Source organism: Mustela nivalis (genome assembly GCF_964662115.1).
Source record: "Mustela nivalis genome assembly, chromosome: 9".
Lineage (NCBI taxonomy): Eukaryota > Metazoa > Chordata > Mammalia > Carnivora > Mustelidae > Mustela > Mustela nivalis.
In genome coordinates this window covers 111137633-111153529 of record NC_139028.1, presented here as the reverse complement: position 1 = coordinate 111153529, position 15897 = coordinate 111137633, and the positions used below count along the sequence as shown (strand labels likewise).

The 15897-nt window shown below is 51.5% G+C and overlaps 1 protein-coding gene and 1 long non-coding RNA gene across 2 annotated transcripts; one reads left to right on the top strand and one right to left on the bottom strand.

Moving 5' to 3' along the window:
* Window positions 1–1029: 1029 nt before the first annotated feature.
* SCGB1A1 (secretoglobin family 1A member 1) lies at window positions 1030–4341 on the bottom strand. Its single transcript, XM_082748128.1, has 3 exons — window positions 4119–4341; window positions 1510–1697; window positions 1030–1168 (listed from the first exon to the last, which is right to left on the bottom strand). Exons 1-3 carry the CDS (start codon window positions 4171–4173, stop codon window positions 1136–1138), a joined length of 276 nt encoding a protein of 91 aa, XP_082604254.1. The 5' UTR covers window positions 4174–4341; the 3' UTR covers window positions 1030–1135.
* Window positions 4342–13840: 9499 nt separating this feature from the next.
* LOC309873106 lies at window positions 13841–14807 on the top strand. The gene is made up of 2 exons (XR_014316191.1): window positions 13841–14099; window positions 14612–14807. It is a non-coding gene; the product is annotated as an uncharacterized lncRNA (long non-coding RNA).
* The last annotated feature ends 1090 nt before the right edge of the window (window positions 14808–15897 follow it).

Below are 15897 nucleotides of genomic sequence, written 5' to 3'. Positions count from 1 at the left end.
ATGGATGGTTTGACTTGTAGGCTTTTGTGATTTAAACCTGGAAATAGAGGGGCGCCTGGGTGGCAAGGTCAGTGAAGCATCCTACTCTTGATCTCAGTGCAGGTCTTGATCTCAGGGTCGTGAGTTCAAGCCCCGCATTGCGCTCCACACAGGTTAGGGAGGCTACTTAAACCAAACCAACCAACCTGGAAATATAATGTCCTAACAATGGGGACAGATAAATGATCTAGAAAATGCATAAGGAGGGTTTTTTTCCCCCTATTCTCCACCCCCTTTAAAAAATAGTTTGATAAATAATTTCATGTAGCATATATGAAATGAACAAAATACTTAACCTACCATCTCTGGGGACCGACCCCATGTAAACTGCCCTGATGGCCCTGAGGAGTCAGGGTCTGTCACTCTCAACGGCATCCCATACCCCCTGGATCCTTAATCAAGGGACTGAACCTATTCCCCCTGAAGCCTTTGCTGCTGAAGTGTCTTACAGGAATCTGATTCCTTCTGGGAGTGATTGTGCGCTGTGTGTGACGTGAGGTGTGCTGAGGCCGAGCTACCGGCCCTTAAGGGATCCCAACTGCTCTGTCCACATGCTAGAAACGGACTTTTCCGTAGATCATTGGGAGATGGGACTCTCTGGAAGGCTCCGTCTTTGCTTGCAGGTGTGTCTGGGTAGCATAATCAGCTTAAATATTTACAGACTAGTTAATTTCATCACTAAATGGCCGGAGGTTGAGGAGTCTGTCTGAGGTCAGCCGCCACCCTATACGGACCCCATTTTGTTATCCTATAGGTTAAGTTTGAGCAGGTCCCTGGGTGACTTTCTGCGGAGGAGAAGGAGTGTATGTCTTGCCATGTGTGGCCAGACTGGTGTGTGTTGGGGGTCTGGAATTGAGACCCTGGGTCCCTTGGAGATGTGTTTGCACAGCTACGGCCTTTCTCTGCACCTGCTGACCTTACCCTATTAGTGGCCGACCTCCTCACTCTAGCAGGTGAACAAAAAAGAGGCAGGGGTGCAGGGCACAAAAGTGAGATGCTTAAAATTTATTAAAGGGAGCCAGGCTGGGGACAGAGTGAAGGAAATGTCCCGGGAGCCGCAGGAGCTCCAGCAGTTGGCGATCTTCCGCTCTAATTCCTAAGCACACGCTGGAGTTTTTAAGACTTTGCCCTAAAACAGACAAAACAAAACAAAACAAGACAAACAAAAGAAAAAACCAAGACAATAGTGAGCGAAACTCCAAGTTAGACCAAGAGGTCTGCATGTAGAGACCTCAATGTCCATTAAGAGGGTCAGTAGCTCGAGAAAGAACTAAGCTCGTAAGAGTTTTGATTATGTCTCAGAAACCTCTTAAAAAGGGTAAGAGGACCGAGTCTGCTTCCGGAAGGACGATTCGCACTGGGATTTTCCTTCCTGGATTAGAAACGGCTCCAAAAAAATGGGGCGAGGTTGTAGGCCAGGGACTGGGGGGATCCGCTGCTAAGAGGCACAGGGGGAAAGGAGCTTTTTACCGTGAACTTTAGGATGTTCTGTGTGGTGTTGGAGGGGAGGGTGTCCACCAGATTCCTCAGCTGGATCATCCCATCTCTCATGTCTGCGTCGGGGGCGAAAAACTCAAGTGCAGCCTCGTAACTGGAGAGCGTGCCCACGAAGAGGGTTTTCATGACATTCAGAAAGGCTGGGCAGATCTCTGCTGAAGCTGAAGCACAGGAAAGAGAGAGGACACGTGTCCAGGCCCTTTTCCAAGCTGGCCGCCCCCCCCCCCCTTCCCCGGGCTGGGCCTGTCCCAGAGGCAAGCGGGCGGGCCTGTCAGCAAGAGATAGCAGCCTTTTGGTGGATGGGATGGCGTTGAACGTGAGATCTGGTGGTGCTCCAAGCAGTTGGTTCTTTGGCCAACTGTGGGAAGACTTCCCGGGGTTGCAGCCAACTTTTCCTGGCCTGCCTGAGCCCTCCTTGCACTTCCTGGGTTGGGGCAGGGCCATTTGCTATTTGTTTTTTCTGTTAGAGTTTCAAGCAGGGGAGTGATAAAAGTTGTTGCTGATCTGATCTTTTATGCAACAGTGGGGGTTTGGGAAGAAGCTACCGAGGGTTTCTGGTTGTTGTCCCACCAGAAACATACCTCTTCCAATGGTTAGTGGTGGTCTAGGCCACTTGCCACGGGGCAGGAGACGGGTATGTGGCAGATTCAGGCTCTGTTGGGAAGAAGGACTTGTCCGGGCCAAGTGCAAGCCCCGGGAAGAGGTGTGCACCACAAGCTCTGGACCCCTGTGGTGGACTCAGCTGCCCACATGCCCCTTGTGTCCATGTCCGGCCCCACTATGTTCCCTTCACCCGCAGTACTCCCCAGACTGTGCTCCCCTTTCAGGCCCCTGCCCCAGGAACATGGGGGAGAGCCACTGGTTTCCACACCCTGCGTCTTGGTCCCCATCCTTGAATTCTTTGCCTTGTGTGCAAGTTCCGCTTCCCTGTCTGGACTCTAGCGACTCCCAAAGTGGCCACCCCAAGTCAACCCCTCTGCGGAACGTAGAGCCCTGTTCTACTATGTCATCTGGCAAGTTACTTTCTCTTTGTGTAGTTCCATTTCTGATCTGTAAAATGGGAATAAGATCCCTATTGGATAGGGTTATTGTAAGGGTGTAAAGGGGTTCAGAACAGCGACAGGCACATAGTGCCAAATAAATGGGGGACATTACTATTCTTATTATGCCATGTGCGCACGCACAAATATACAAAGGCATCCCAGGTGCACCCCTTCCCATATTTCAGCTCTGTCTTGCTGAGCCGCCCTCTCTGTTGACGGCGCTGAGGTATAATTAACATACAGTTGACCTTTGAACAACACGGACTGAACTGCGTGGGGCTCCTTACATTGTTTTCAATAAATATATTGTTTTTTTTTTTTTTTTTTGAGATTAGTGACGATTTGAAAAGACTCACGGATTAACTGAGTAGCCTAGAGAAAATGAAAGAATTCAGAAAAAGTTGGGTATGATTGTCAGAACACAGTATATAATACACACGATGTACAAAATGTGTGTTCCCTGGTGGTTCATATTATCGGTAGGGCTTCTGGTCAACAGCAGGCTGTGAGTAGTTAAAAGTCAAAAGTTACAGGCAGATTTTTGACTGTGTGGGGAGCAGTCAGCACTCCCAAGCCCTGTGCTGGTCATTGTATGTCAGCTGTAGATGTCAGTCCAAAATGATGTTATTTCTCCTTAAAAACAAATATCTCTACGTAATAGTTGTCCCCGTTGCCTCTTGGTTTTGGTTTTCCAACTCCCCTGCCACTCCCCAGGGTCATAGACTTATGGCCATGGGTGTCATGAGACTTTCAAAGTGAACTAATTGAAGTTTGCTAAAAAACTTTTTGTTTGCTTGCTAAAAGTAGAAGAAGCGGATACAGAGTAAAAACCACGTAACTCAGTTCCCAAAAGAACAGGGGGCTTGGATCGAGGTGGGATCCTCCTCTCTCCTTCCCTCTCTGCCTCTCCCCCCACCCCTCATTCCTTTCCTTTTAGTGACAGCTGCAACTATTCAGAGACTCCTAATCCTTTTGGCAGAGGACAAAAATGTTTAGAAAACTCCACTCTGGGTTGGCAGTCTCCCAAAGGGAAGATCCCTTTCTAGAATATTCCTCTCCATCCAGCATGGGAGACCTTGCCTGAGCTTGGATTTCTTTTGGAGGCATGATGCTCTGCAGCTCCTTCTAGCCCCCTTGGTTGCCAGAGTGGTGTGGAGACCCCAGACCTGAAGGTGGCACTGTACCAAGGTCTCTTGCCATCTTGGGGTCTCTCCAAGACTGGGATCTGAGGAGCTCATTGTTCCTATTCTGTTGGTCATGGAACACACATCCATTATGAGATCTCTTCCATCCCTGCCTCTAGTCTGTTCCAAAGCTGCAATTCTGAGGTGGTTGGCCATGGAAGATCAGACCCCTTCTAGGTTTCTTCACAGGCTCAGGGTGCTCCCCAAGTTCCCAAGATGGGTCTGTTCACAGACCCGGCTTCCCGGCCAGGGGGTCTGCATTTCAGCTAAATAGCTGCCCCCTGTTCTAAGCAGAACTGGGGAGCAGGAAGGGTTCCTGAGCCTGGCTTGGGGGAGAAGGGCTCTGGGAACTCACCAAGGCTGCAGCAGAGAGCAAGGAAGGCCAGGGTGAAGATGACAGCGAGCTTCATGGTGGGCAGGAGGCTGGCGAGTGAGGCGCTGGCCTGTCTCTGGATTGGGTTTGGGGTCCTGTGTGAGACATGCCCATTGGGGTGCCTTCTTAAATGCTCCAGGCTGTACCTGGAGGGAGGGAAGAGGGCAGGGCTGGGCTCCACTGATGGGACCACACTATTTACCTGGTATCAGCTTGGTGGGAAAAGTAAATATTCTCTTTTCGCAACCCGGTTTCTTTCCTCATTGGAACTGAGTTCACACAATGGGGCACTTGGATGGGGAAACCCAGAGTCCTATGTGGTGGCCACAAGGGGACTCAAGTTAGAGGGTGTGGGCACCTGGCTACCCTCTCATTGAACCTGAGCGCTGGGACAGTCCAGATCAACAGAGGCAACTGCAGAGTCCTCCAGGACCCGTGACCCCAGGAGAAACCGAGGCCTAAGGCCCCTCACACATCTCGTCACAGGAAGAAGGCTTGGGACTCCTGATGCTCCATTGGGTTCCTCCCATCGCCTTTCCAAAGATGGCGGCCGGAGGCCGCTTGGACTAGAACATCTCCGTGGCCAGACTTAAGGGAGACCCTGGACCGAGGCATGTTGACAAATAAAGACTTTCTCTAGAAAGCCCATGAGAAACACAAGCCTCAGATCAGACTGGAGAATGCACTGGCTTGGGCTGGGTCTGCTCCCACCCGAAGCTGCTCTAGAGTCCTGCCCTCCTGGTAGCCAAATCCATGGGCACTTCAGGCCTTATCTCGCTTGACCTCTTAACGGCCTTGACCCTCTTGACTTTTTCATTCTTGAACTGTTCTCTCTCCTGCGCTCCCATGGCCGCATTCTTTCCTGATTTCCTTGCCGACCGACCATCCTTGTTCTTCAGATGTTTACTCTTCACTTACTGTGCCTCCCTGTTGGCTGTTCCAGGCTTTGGTTGTAGCCCCTTCTCAGCCCCCACAGCACAGCTATGGCTTCTCCTGTCCTCCCCCAGTACCTGTGCCTCAGGACACAGGCCACCTGCTCAAAGCCAACTCCTGGACGGCCTCCTGTCCCTCGGTTGCCCTCCTTGGCCGTCCTCAGGAAGGCCAGCAGAACGATCTTTCTAAACCCAGCTGAGCATGTCAATTCTTCTTCTTCGAACCCTTCGAAAGCATCCTTTTGCTGACGGTAAAATTCTAGTGTGACCTACAAGGCTCTTGTCCACTGGCCTTTGCTTATCATTTGAGCCCCGTTCCCTGACTTCCCCACATAGTGATTTGACCCTATCTTTGTGTTTGTGGATTCAGGAACATCCCATGTGTTTCTTCATGACTTTCTACCCTTGCACAAAGGATGCCTCATGCCCGGAATACGTGTCTCCCGCGTTGTCTCCTTCAAATCCTGTTTGTACTTCAAGACCCAAGCAAACGTTTATTCGTTCATTCATTCATCCACTCCTTCATTCATTCTGAGCACCTACTAGGGGTTGGGGGTTGGGGTAAATATGGAGAAGCATTGGCTGGAGCCCCAAGTAGAGCTTGTCACCTGGTAGCGAGGAGCATGGTCAACAGAGAGCCACTAGATGCCTGTCACTTTGGGGTCTGCCCGGGGCGCAGAACGCTGCTTGGCTCAAGGTCGCGCCCTTCCTGGGGCCGCTCCCCTCTGGCAACCAAGCAAGGACTGTGCTTCTGCCCTGCCCAGCCCAGAACCACTCCAGAGGGCGACGCCTACTCTAGAACCTCTGGCTTGGCCGGCTGAGATTTCACCAGACCAGCATTGCCAGCTGCCTTTCCCTCTGCCCAAGCCTCCTGAGGCCCCTTCCCCACACGGTTACTACCTGTAATGGCGGTCTTGCCCTCCAGACTCCATCTCAGCATGGGCTTCCTTGGCGGCATCGGCCCATGGCAGCTGGCCGTGATGGATGAAGCAGGCCTGGGTCCCCGATGCTGAGGAGCTTTGTGCTGGGGGCAGAGAGCGGCAAGCGGGCCGTGAAGCCAGGGACCTAACTGAAGGGGTCCTAGGTGCTGGGGGACACGAAGCCGGACATGGGGTAGAAAGTAGGTGGCGGCATCAGTGGGCAGTTGCTCTGAGCAGGTGACTTCCTACTGAGACCCCCAGCATGGGGTCTGGGTGCAGGGATGCCCAGCACCCTGGCCCTCCAATTGGAAGAACCAGGGTGTGCCCCAGGGACACAGGGGGCCTGTAGTGCCTGCACTGGGAAGGAAGCGGGGACCCGGATCTCGCACGGCCTCCTGCTAAGTAAGGTCTCTATGCTCACAGTCCTGGGAAGCCCTGGAAGGAGTTTCTCTTTTTAATGCTTTAAAAAATGTGCTAAAATACAGGTAACACAAAGTCTCCCATCTTTACCACTTTCACTAGTACCACTGAGTGTGTTAAATCCATTCACGTTGTGCAGCTGTCCCCACTATCCCTCCCTGTGGCTCTTTTTATCGTATAAAATGGAAACTGTCCCCATTAGACACGAACCCCCCTCCGTCTCCAGTCCCTGGTAGTCCCCCTTCTACCGTCTGGCTCTGGATTTTGATCACTAAGTGCCTCCTCTCTGTGCAATCCTGTCGTCTTTGTCGTCCCTACCGGCTCGCTTCACTTAGCGTGGTGTCCTCAAGCTTCATCCATGGGGTGTGTTGCAGAATTTCTTTTACTTTTAAGGCCAAATAATGTTACATCGTATGTGCAGACCACATTTTGCTTATCCATTTGTCGGGCAGTTGGGTTGTGTCCGCCTTCTAGCTATTGTGAACAAGGCTGCTGTGGACAGGGGTGCACAGTCTGGAAGGTTTTAATCTGGGGAGGTGGGGTCTGATTTCCCTTTTGATGGGCTGCCCCAGACTACTCTGCGGGAGGGAGTGGCAGAGCAGCTTGGCAGAAGGGACCGTGGGCTTTGGAGCCACTGAAGGCAGTGGGGTGAGGGTCTGCGAGACACCGGGACAGGCTCCGTGCTGGCTAGAACAGGGCGGGTGAGGCAGAGGGAGGTGAGATGATGACCCAGGGGTGCTATTTCCTGAGCAAGAGAAGATGCCAGGTAGGAGAGGGTTGGGGATGGGGAGAGATGGAGCTTCTCAACCTGCAGTTCCCGTGGCTGATCTCTCATTTCTATACCCCTCTGCTACAGGCTCCCCACAGAGGGTTTTAACTGTGTGGTTGTTCACTTGACTCTGTCATGTCATAGTCGCTAAACAGGGAGCCATGGCGTGAAGCAGTACAGGAGCCCCGCTCGTCCTGTGGTCTCTGGAGGCCACGATGAGGCTCAGAGGTGCCTCAACATGACTCAGACCGCAAATTCCAAACTATCCAGTCAAGAGAACTTGCTGAGCAAGCCGCTGTGTGTCCAGACAATGCAGCCGACAGATCAGGAGAGGGAGAGCCTCTGAAGGAACAGTGGAAAGACTCCCTGCAGACTGCGGAGGGGAGAGAAACAACCAGGAGGCAGAGCAGAGGAGAAAAATACCAGAATGAAAAAGAGCAAAAAGGAATCCACAAAGGTAACGGCTTGCGTATGCATAAAAGCTTGCTGAAACTGATGGTACTGGCTGCTTCCAGAAGGAAGAACCACACGGGAGGGAGACTGAGAAAGGAAGATTTTCAATTTCAACACTTTGGTGCCCTTGCAATTTGGAATTGTGTAAATATGCTCTTGATTCGAAACACTATTTTTTTTTTTTTTTAAAGTAGGCTCCTCACCCAGCGTGGAGCCTGACATAGGGTTCGAACTCACAACCCAGAGATGAAGACCGGATCCAAAATGAAGAAGGGGATACTTAACCGACTGAGCCACCCAGGGGCCCTTCAAAACAAATTTTTAAAAATCAACATTATAATGTGTTATTTGTTTCAGGGGTACAGGTCTGTGAATCATCAGTCTTACATAATTCACAGCGTTCCCCATAGCACCTACCCTCCCCCGCGTCCATCACTCAGCTGTCCCTCATCCCTCCCCCCTCCCACCCCCCCACCCCTCCAGCAACCCTCGGTTTGTTTCCTGAGATTAAGAGTCTCTTATGGTTTATCTTCCTCTCCGGTTTCATCTTGTTTCATTTTCCCCTCCCTGCCCCTGTGATCCTCTGCCCTGTTTCTCAAATTCCTCATATCAGTGAGATCAGTGATAATCGTCTTTCTCTGATGGACTGATTTTACTTAGCATGATACCCTCTTGTTCCATCCATGTTGTTGCAAATGGCAAGATTTCGTCAAAACGAATTTTTAAAAAATATTTATTTATTTATTTGCGAGAGAGAGAGAGAGAGAGAGAGACCCCGAAGGAGACCCTCACTGATCATGGAGCACTGATTCGAGGCTCAATTTCACCACCTCAAGATCATGACCTGAGCTGAAACCTAGAGTCAGAGGCTTAAATGACTGGGTCAAGCTCCCTGGTGGTCTAGTGGCTAGGATTAAATGACTGGGTCACCCAGAGGCCCGGCAAAACAAATTTTTTAAAAAAAGATTTTATTTATTTATTTGTCAGAGAGAGAGAGAGAGAGAGAGAGCACATAAGCAGGCAGAGTGGCAGGGAGAGGCAGAGAGAGAGAAGCAGGCTCCCCGCTGAGCAAGGAGCACGATATGGGACTTGATTCCAGGACCCTGGGATCATGACCTGAGCCAAAGGCAGCAGTTTAACCCACTGAGCCACCCAGGCACCCCTCAAAACAAGTTTTTAAAGATAGAACAGATATGACACCTGCCACAGCATGGATGACCCCTTGGGACATTATGCTAAGCGACAAGCCAGTCACAGAAGACAAACGTGGCATGACCCCACTTAGATGAAGTCCTTAGAAGTATCAGGTTTGTGCAGACAGAGAATCGAATAGGCTTGCCGGAGGCTACCAGGGGAGGAGAATGGGCAGTTGTCTTTGTCTGATGGAACAGTCTCAGCTTGGGGAGGTGAGAATGTTCTGCAGGAGGATGGTGGTTACACGGCACGGGGAAAGTCTTGCTGCCACTGAACTTAGCATCGCAAAATGATTAAGATAATAAATTTTGTTACATGCATTTTACCACAATTTAAAACGTAATAAAAGGGTAGATAATAATAAAATAAAATACAATAAATAATAAAATAATTAAGTGCGGATAATAAAATAATTAATAAATTAATAAAATAATTAAGGTTTTAGAATTGGGCTGAGTTGAATCTCGGATCCATGATTAATACTAGCTGTATTATCTTGTGTGAAGCAGGTAACCCCTCTGCCTCGAGTTTCATGTTTGTACAGGGAGCCTGATACTATGATCTGTTGCCCGTAAGTGGTGCTGGGGTGGAGAGCGTGCTCTGTGAATGAACCTTGCCGACTACCGTATTTGCCTGTCCCTGCTGGGAAGGCCTTTCAATTTGGAAGTCTACAAATCTTTCAATTTGTCCAAGTCTACTTGTGCATGACCAGAGCAGAGAGGATCCACTTCCATACTCAGTACTTAGCCTAAGCCATCAGGATGAGCTTTTCTTTTTTTCCAGCTCCCATGCTGTGTCCACGACATGCTGAGCTTTCATGGCTTAGCGAAAGCTTAGCTGACACCCATGTTCCTGACCTGATCCTGGGGCTGGAAGTGGTAGGTGGGCTTCTACGAAGAAAGAGGAGCTCTGAGGTCCACCTGTATGTAAGCCGTGTCAAGAAGCTTGGAATGCCCAGGAGTATTTTCATGTCCCCTGTGTTGTAGACTCGGAGAGCGAGGGTCTCTCCATGTGTTCTCCCTGAACCAGGGAGGGCTTCCTTGACACACGACGTGACCGCTTGGGGACACAGCCCGGTGGCTGTGCAGAGAACGGCCCGATTGAGTGTCAACAAGATAGTTCATCAGGTCGAGCATCTTAAAATGCCGCCTTTGTGAAAGACTTCTGTCCGTGCCATTGAGGGCCACCCATGCTATTCCCCATGGTTTGTTGGCAGCAGGGGGAACTGTGCATGTCCTGTTCTTGTTCCCACCATCTCTCTCTGGAGGCTCCTTTTCTGGTTCCTCTGTTCCTCCATGTTCCTTCTTCCTCCCCCTTCCCCCGCTCCTCTGTACTCTCTCCCTGGGCAACTCATCCCTGCTCAGTTTCGGTTACCTCCTACGATAAGATAACTCCTTTTTATCTCCACCGCAGCGTTCTTAGAACTGTAGCCTTGACCATCCAATGCTCGCTAGACATCCTCACCTAAATTTTTCAAAGGCCGTCAGACTCACTTTGTACAAAGTCAACCTCATGATCTTTGCTCCTATGCCTGGTAGATCTTTCCCCAGGATTCCATATCTCAGCAAATGATCTCACCAACCAACCAACTTGGTTGGAAGGTGATGCCTTATCTTCCCTGGGGTCATCTTGACCCAGCCCCATGCCCACCACCAAGTGCATGGGTATAGACACAACTCTGAGGGTGCTCCCCCCTTGGTGTTCTCTGAGGGTCACCCCAGGCCTGTCAGTCAACCACCCAGGTCCTTCTCTTTCTTGTTCAGCTCCTTCTGGGGCCATCAGCTCTGGGCATCAGAGTAAGGCCCTGAGGTTTAGTCTGATTATTTCCCTCTACTTTGGGAATATCACTGATTCATGGTAGGTTTATTTGAGGGGCTACTTATCTAAGAGGTTAAAAAAAAAAACCCACTGAAAGCTGAAAATAAGAAGCTTTTCATTATTAAAAGAAAAGAAAACAAAACCCCCATGATATAAAGACCCTCTTCCTTCTGGGTCTGAATCCACGATCCAGTGACCTGGTTGGTCTCTTGAGGTCAGCCCATCTTTCGGGCTCAGTCTCAGGAGTGTGAGTAGCATGCTGGATGCCCCAGGGTACCCTGAAGCCCTCTCAGTGTTGCCCCGAGTGGGTCGGTTCCTCTGTGAGCTGGTGGCGGGAGTGGCTGAAGCTTGTGGGTCTCCCAGCATGTCACCCACAGCCTTAGACTCTGTTCCCTGCATCCATCCCACCTTCCTGGTTCGAGGTCCTGGGAACAGAAGAGCTGGCTTTTGGGTCGCTGGGGAACCTGACATCTAACATCTCTCCTGCCATTAGAGAGGCTCGGATGTGATAGCCTCAGGGACAGTCAACCCCTGCTGTTCCCGGGGCAGGGTCCTTCCAGGTATGAGGCTGGGGGACATTTTTAGACTCGAACACTTGCTTCTCAAATCCTGAAACCCCACACACTGTGAACTCCAGGCCAGAACCACCGAGCCTGCCTTAGCACAGGGGGAGGGCTTGGAGCCACCATTTCCGGCTACGCTGGGCAGTGACCCGGTCACTGTGCAAAGATAAACTGTCCAAGGGAAGACAAGCTGCTTGGTTATTGGCACTGTAGGTACGGCAGTGAATTTGCCTGGTTCCTGACAGCAGCGCCCCCCACCCCCGCCCCCAACCAGAACTCTACTCTGTGTTCACCGTGCCAGGGTCTGTGTGAGCCCTGACCCTGGGTTGCTAGAGCTTCAGGGACAGGGCTGGGGGAGTGACCAGGAAGTCTGCCTTGGAGGGTATGCCTGGTTCTGGCCCATGAGAGGAGCCGGAGAAGGAGCCTCAGCCAGAGCCTGAGGGTCCCAGGGGATCCAGAAGTCTCCCTTGGGAACTTGGACTGTAAGGCCCTAGGCCTGCCGGTCTCCCCTGAGCATTCAGGTGTGTGTGTGTGTGTGTGTGCACGTGTGCCAGGTTGGTGAGTCACGTTCACTGCCCCTTGGGGAGCCTCTGCAGAACCCACTTAAGGGTCAGGTAGCAATGGTGGGCGGGAGGGCATGAGCCAGCAGCAGCTCCCATCCCATAGGGCCAGAGCTATCGACTTGGGCTGGACGTTCAGCCCTTGGGCTCAGGGCTCAGTGTATCCCAGTGAGCAGGAAGCTGGGGGGCAGCCAGTGTGGGCATCCGGCTTGCTGCGAGTCCCAGCATGGCCCAGGAAACAGGCTGGAGGCGTGGGTGGGCCATTCCGATCCTGCCCATCTGGCTGGGTTGCTGAACGGGGACTGGTCAGGCGGTCCGGCCACAGGTTCATGAGAGCAGCTCATGGGGTCAGCTCACTGGGCAAGCTGCAGAATTCAGCCTCCTTCTACCCTGGGCTTCTGGCTCTGTGTTTGCTCTGGAAGCAACCGCTGAGCAGAGTGGATTTCCCCCTGTGGGTTTGGCTTACTCTCTTCTCCCCTGGCGTCTCCTAGGGCTGATCCCTGCACTGACCCAGGAGCGCCTGGCAACTTTTGGACGGTCCAGCCATTTGGGCCACCAGCCATGAGGCCCAGGTCCTGTGAATTTTTGAGAATGCCCCCCTCCCCTAGTGATCATGTATTTACAGGCTCCAGAATAGGAAAAGAAATCCTCAAAATTGTAAGTAATGAATATTTATCTAGGTAACATCATTTCACCTTGCTTACTGCAACTCGGTTCAGCTATGGCCTAGCTTTCTGTAAGAAGCCATGAAGTTTCAATTGTATGAACAAAATGCATAATATGGTTCAGGATCAGAATTATTAAGTTTATATAAGCCCCTTCAAAAATGTATAGCCAAAATTATGCATAGTGTGAGAAGTGGGTATATATATATATTTTTTATAATTTTTAAAAAAATATTTTATTTATTTATTTGACAGACAGAGATCACAAGTAGGCAGAGAGGCAGACAGAGAGAGAGGAGGAAGCAGGCTCCCTGCTGAGCAGAGAGCCCGATGCGGGGCTCGATCCCAGGACCCTGGGATCATGACCTGAGCCAAAGGCAGAGGCTTCACTCCACTGAGCCACCCAGGCGCCTGAGAAGTAGGTATATTTCAATGTTTGATATGACGTGGGGAGGGAACATCAATTAGGAGGGTTTCGGGTTCGCTCTCCCCATACTTGCAGCTGTGGGCCTCGAGGGGCACAAGCCACTATCAGAACAGGAAAAGAAGGATCAGAGGGAAGAAACGCCTCAACTTGTCTCTAGTCCCGTCCTCTGATCTATAGCTAGAATGTTCCATGGCTCAACCACCTCAGTCAGTGAGGGAGCCCCACTTTTGTGGTTCGTAGAGGTCAGCTTCCTGGGGGCACAGAGTAGTTCAGAGAAAGGGAGAGAACAGACGGGCGGGATGAGTGTCAAATATAGAAGAACCCGCACATAATTGTATCATTCGATACACAGAGCTCTGGATCTTGCCTTTTTCACTTTATATTATGTCTGGGATATCTTTTGAAACTTTGGCACTTAGAGATGTACTTGATTTTTTTTTTTTTCCAATTCCAGAATATCCCTTGTAGGATGTCATATAATTGGAGTTACCAGTACCTTAGGGATGGGCGTCTGTATTTTTCCCAGATTTTCTGTCATTAGAAGCCACACACGGTGCCTCTTGCTCTGGGGACTTGCTGCGGCGGTCTGGCGGTGCTGATTCTCCAGGCTGAAGTCTGTCTGTTCCGTCTGCAGGGGTGGGGGTCGGGGGTGGGAAGGTGGGAGAAGGAGGTGGCATGTCCGCGGCCACTGCTCTGATTTCCCACGGGGATCTTGGTCATTTTCCCAGAGCAAGTTGTCCCTCAGCCCCAGACCAGGGCAGGAGCCGGCAGAGATGGTTCTGGGGCTGCTGAGAGCACCCTCTGGTACCCACTGCCCACCCGGGCTGGACGTCGAACCCAGGTGGGAAGTGACCCTGGTGTTAGCTGTTTCTGGAGGCTGAGCCTGAGAGTTTCAGGGAGGGGTGGGGTGAGTCAGGCCATGACCTGTAGAGGATCAGAGCCCTTTCTTTGCTCCCCAGCCGGGCAGGCAGATGAGCTGAGAGGGCGGATCAGGCCTGGGAAGCGGGGCCGGTCCCCGTGGAGCCTGGCAGAGCCCGCTGGTTCTTTGCCTGGGACCAGCTCTCTTGAGGGGTGGGGACAATCCATTTGATGGAGTCCCTGTTCTGCGAGTGGAAACTGGTTCCCCTTCACTTGACAGGCCAGCTTTGGGGATTTGGGCAGCAGGCTGGGGGGTTGACATAAAACTTCTTGTCCTTTCCCAGGAAGCTTGCTTAACTCTGCAGGTTCTTTGTTCAGTGGTGAGTCACCCAGATCCTACCTTTTGTGTCTGTCCTCTTTCACCTTCGCTGCCCTGGGCCTCTTTCCACCCACAGACGTGGCAGGTCACCTCTCAGGCCCCTCTGGGTGGGTCGTACGGCTCTGCTCTCAGCCGTCCTGGGGACAGGAGTTGCCGTGGTCAGCAGATGCGGGTTGGCCGGCCCCGTGGCTCTGCAGGGCTGAAGCTGTCCTAGATGCACAGGGATGACGGGCTGTGTGGAAGACCGCCTTGAGCTCCCTCTGGCTTTTAGTCTGAGGCAAGGGGTGTCCTACCCAAGAGGAGCCTGCTGGGCCCCTGGGTCTCTGTCTGTCCCCCAGACCAAGCGCTGTGCTGTCCCCTCTGGGCACCACGTCACTTCTGCTCCAGCGGGGCAAGGCAGGCTCTCAAGCCCGGGTGTCCACACAGTGCAGTGGGGCTTCCCTTTCTCTATCCATCATCATTGTCTTTTTCTATTTTTATTTTATTTTTAAAGATTTTATTGTTTTATGTGACAGAGAGAGAGAGAGAGGGAGCGAGCTCAAGCACGGGGAGCGGCAGGCAGAGGGAGAAGCGGACTCCCTGCTGAGCAGGGAGACTGTCTTGGGGGCTTGATCCCAGGACCCTGGGATCACGACCTGAGCTGAAAGCAGATGCTTAACCGACTGAGCCACCCAGGCGCCCCTCTATCTTTATAAATAAAATAGTTACAGTTTATATTTGTGTTTATACATTTTATGTAATATATATTATATAATGCATATTTATCTCATAGATGTATGTAACATACATATTGCATCTAATACATAATATACAATATTTATACTGTAACTAAATTAGCATGTAATTTCAGCCTAAAGTTTTCATTCTGTTATAGGGATGAAAATTTAGTCACAGTCATGTTGGGGATCCCTCCTCCCCAGGGTTGTGCCTAACTTCCAGGGGCTTGTGCGGGACCGAGATGGCGGAGGGCTTTGTGCTGGTGAGGGCGTCTGGAGCTTGATGTCCCCCATCACCAGCCTGTGATGGTACTGTTGTTTGTAGTGGGCTTATTGTTGTTTTATTTTTTAAAATTTTAAAAAAGAGTGTTTATTTATTTGAGAAAGAGAGAGCGAGCGAGCACCGAGCAGGAGCAGGGGGAGAGGAGGGGAGAGGGAGAGGAGAGACGTGGGAAAAGGGGCAGAGGAGGCAGAGGGAGAAGGAGAAGCAGACTCTCCAATGAGCAGGGAGCCTGATATGGGGCTGGATCCCAGGATGCTGGGATCGTGACCTGAGCCAAAGGCAGACCCTTAACCGACTGAGCCACCCAGGCATCCTTTACCATTGTTCATAAATCCTCCTCCCGCCTGAACCTGGAGCAGGCCACAGCCTCTGGTTTCAGCAGCCGCCATCCGTGCTGGGTGGGGGCTCTGGAAGCTTGGCTCTTTACCCAGAATGGGTGCCTGGAGGTCTTTCCTTTCCTCTGGAGGCCTAGCCTTTTGAACTTCAAAAGCCAGGAAAAAGACTCACTCGTCTTCTGCCTACCTCTTTCTTAGCCTTTCCTGGGGTTGTCTGAGACAGGGAAAAAGGAAAACAAGGAAAGAAAAATAAGAAAAATAACACAGGTGAGTGTTTCCAAACCTCTCCGCCTCGAAATGGCTGGCTTGTGCCCTGGGAGAGCGGGGTGGGCTCAGGGCTGCTGCATCCCTGCCCTGGTGGTGAGCCCCGGCTGAGGCGCAGGGCCTGGACTCAGAGATTCCAGATGGTTCTCTGTAGCTGCCTCTGGCTTGTTCTTGCCTCTGGGATCTGGAAGGGCTGCAGGGAACC

What these genes read in the sequence shown, in the direction of transcription:
- SCGB1A1 (XM_082748128.1), bottom strand. Translation starts at nt 4,173, where the DNA reads ATGAAGCTCGCTGTCATCTTCACCCTGGCCTTCCTTGCTCTCTGCTGC. An exon ending in TGCTCTCTGCTGCAGCCTTG is followed by an intron (nt 1,698 to 4,118) that starts GTGAGTTCCCAG and finishes CCTGTGCTTCAG; the next exon opens with CTTCAGCAGAGATCTGCCCA. An exon ending in AGAACATCCTAAAGTTCACG is followed by an intron (nt 1,169 to 1,509) that starts GTAAAAAGCTCC and finishes TGTCTGTTTTAG; the next exon opens with GGCAAAGTCTTAAAAACTCC.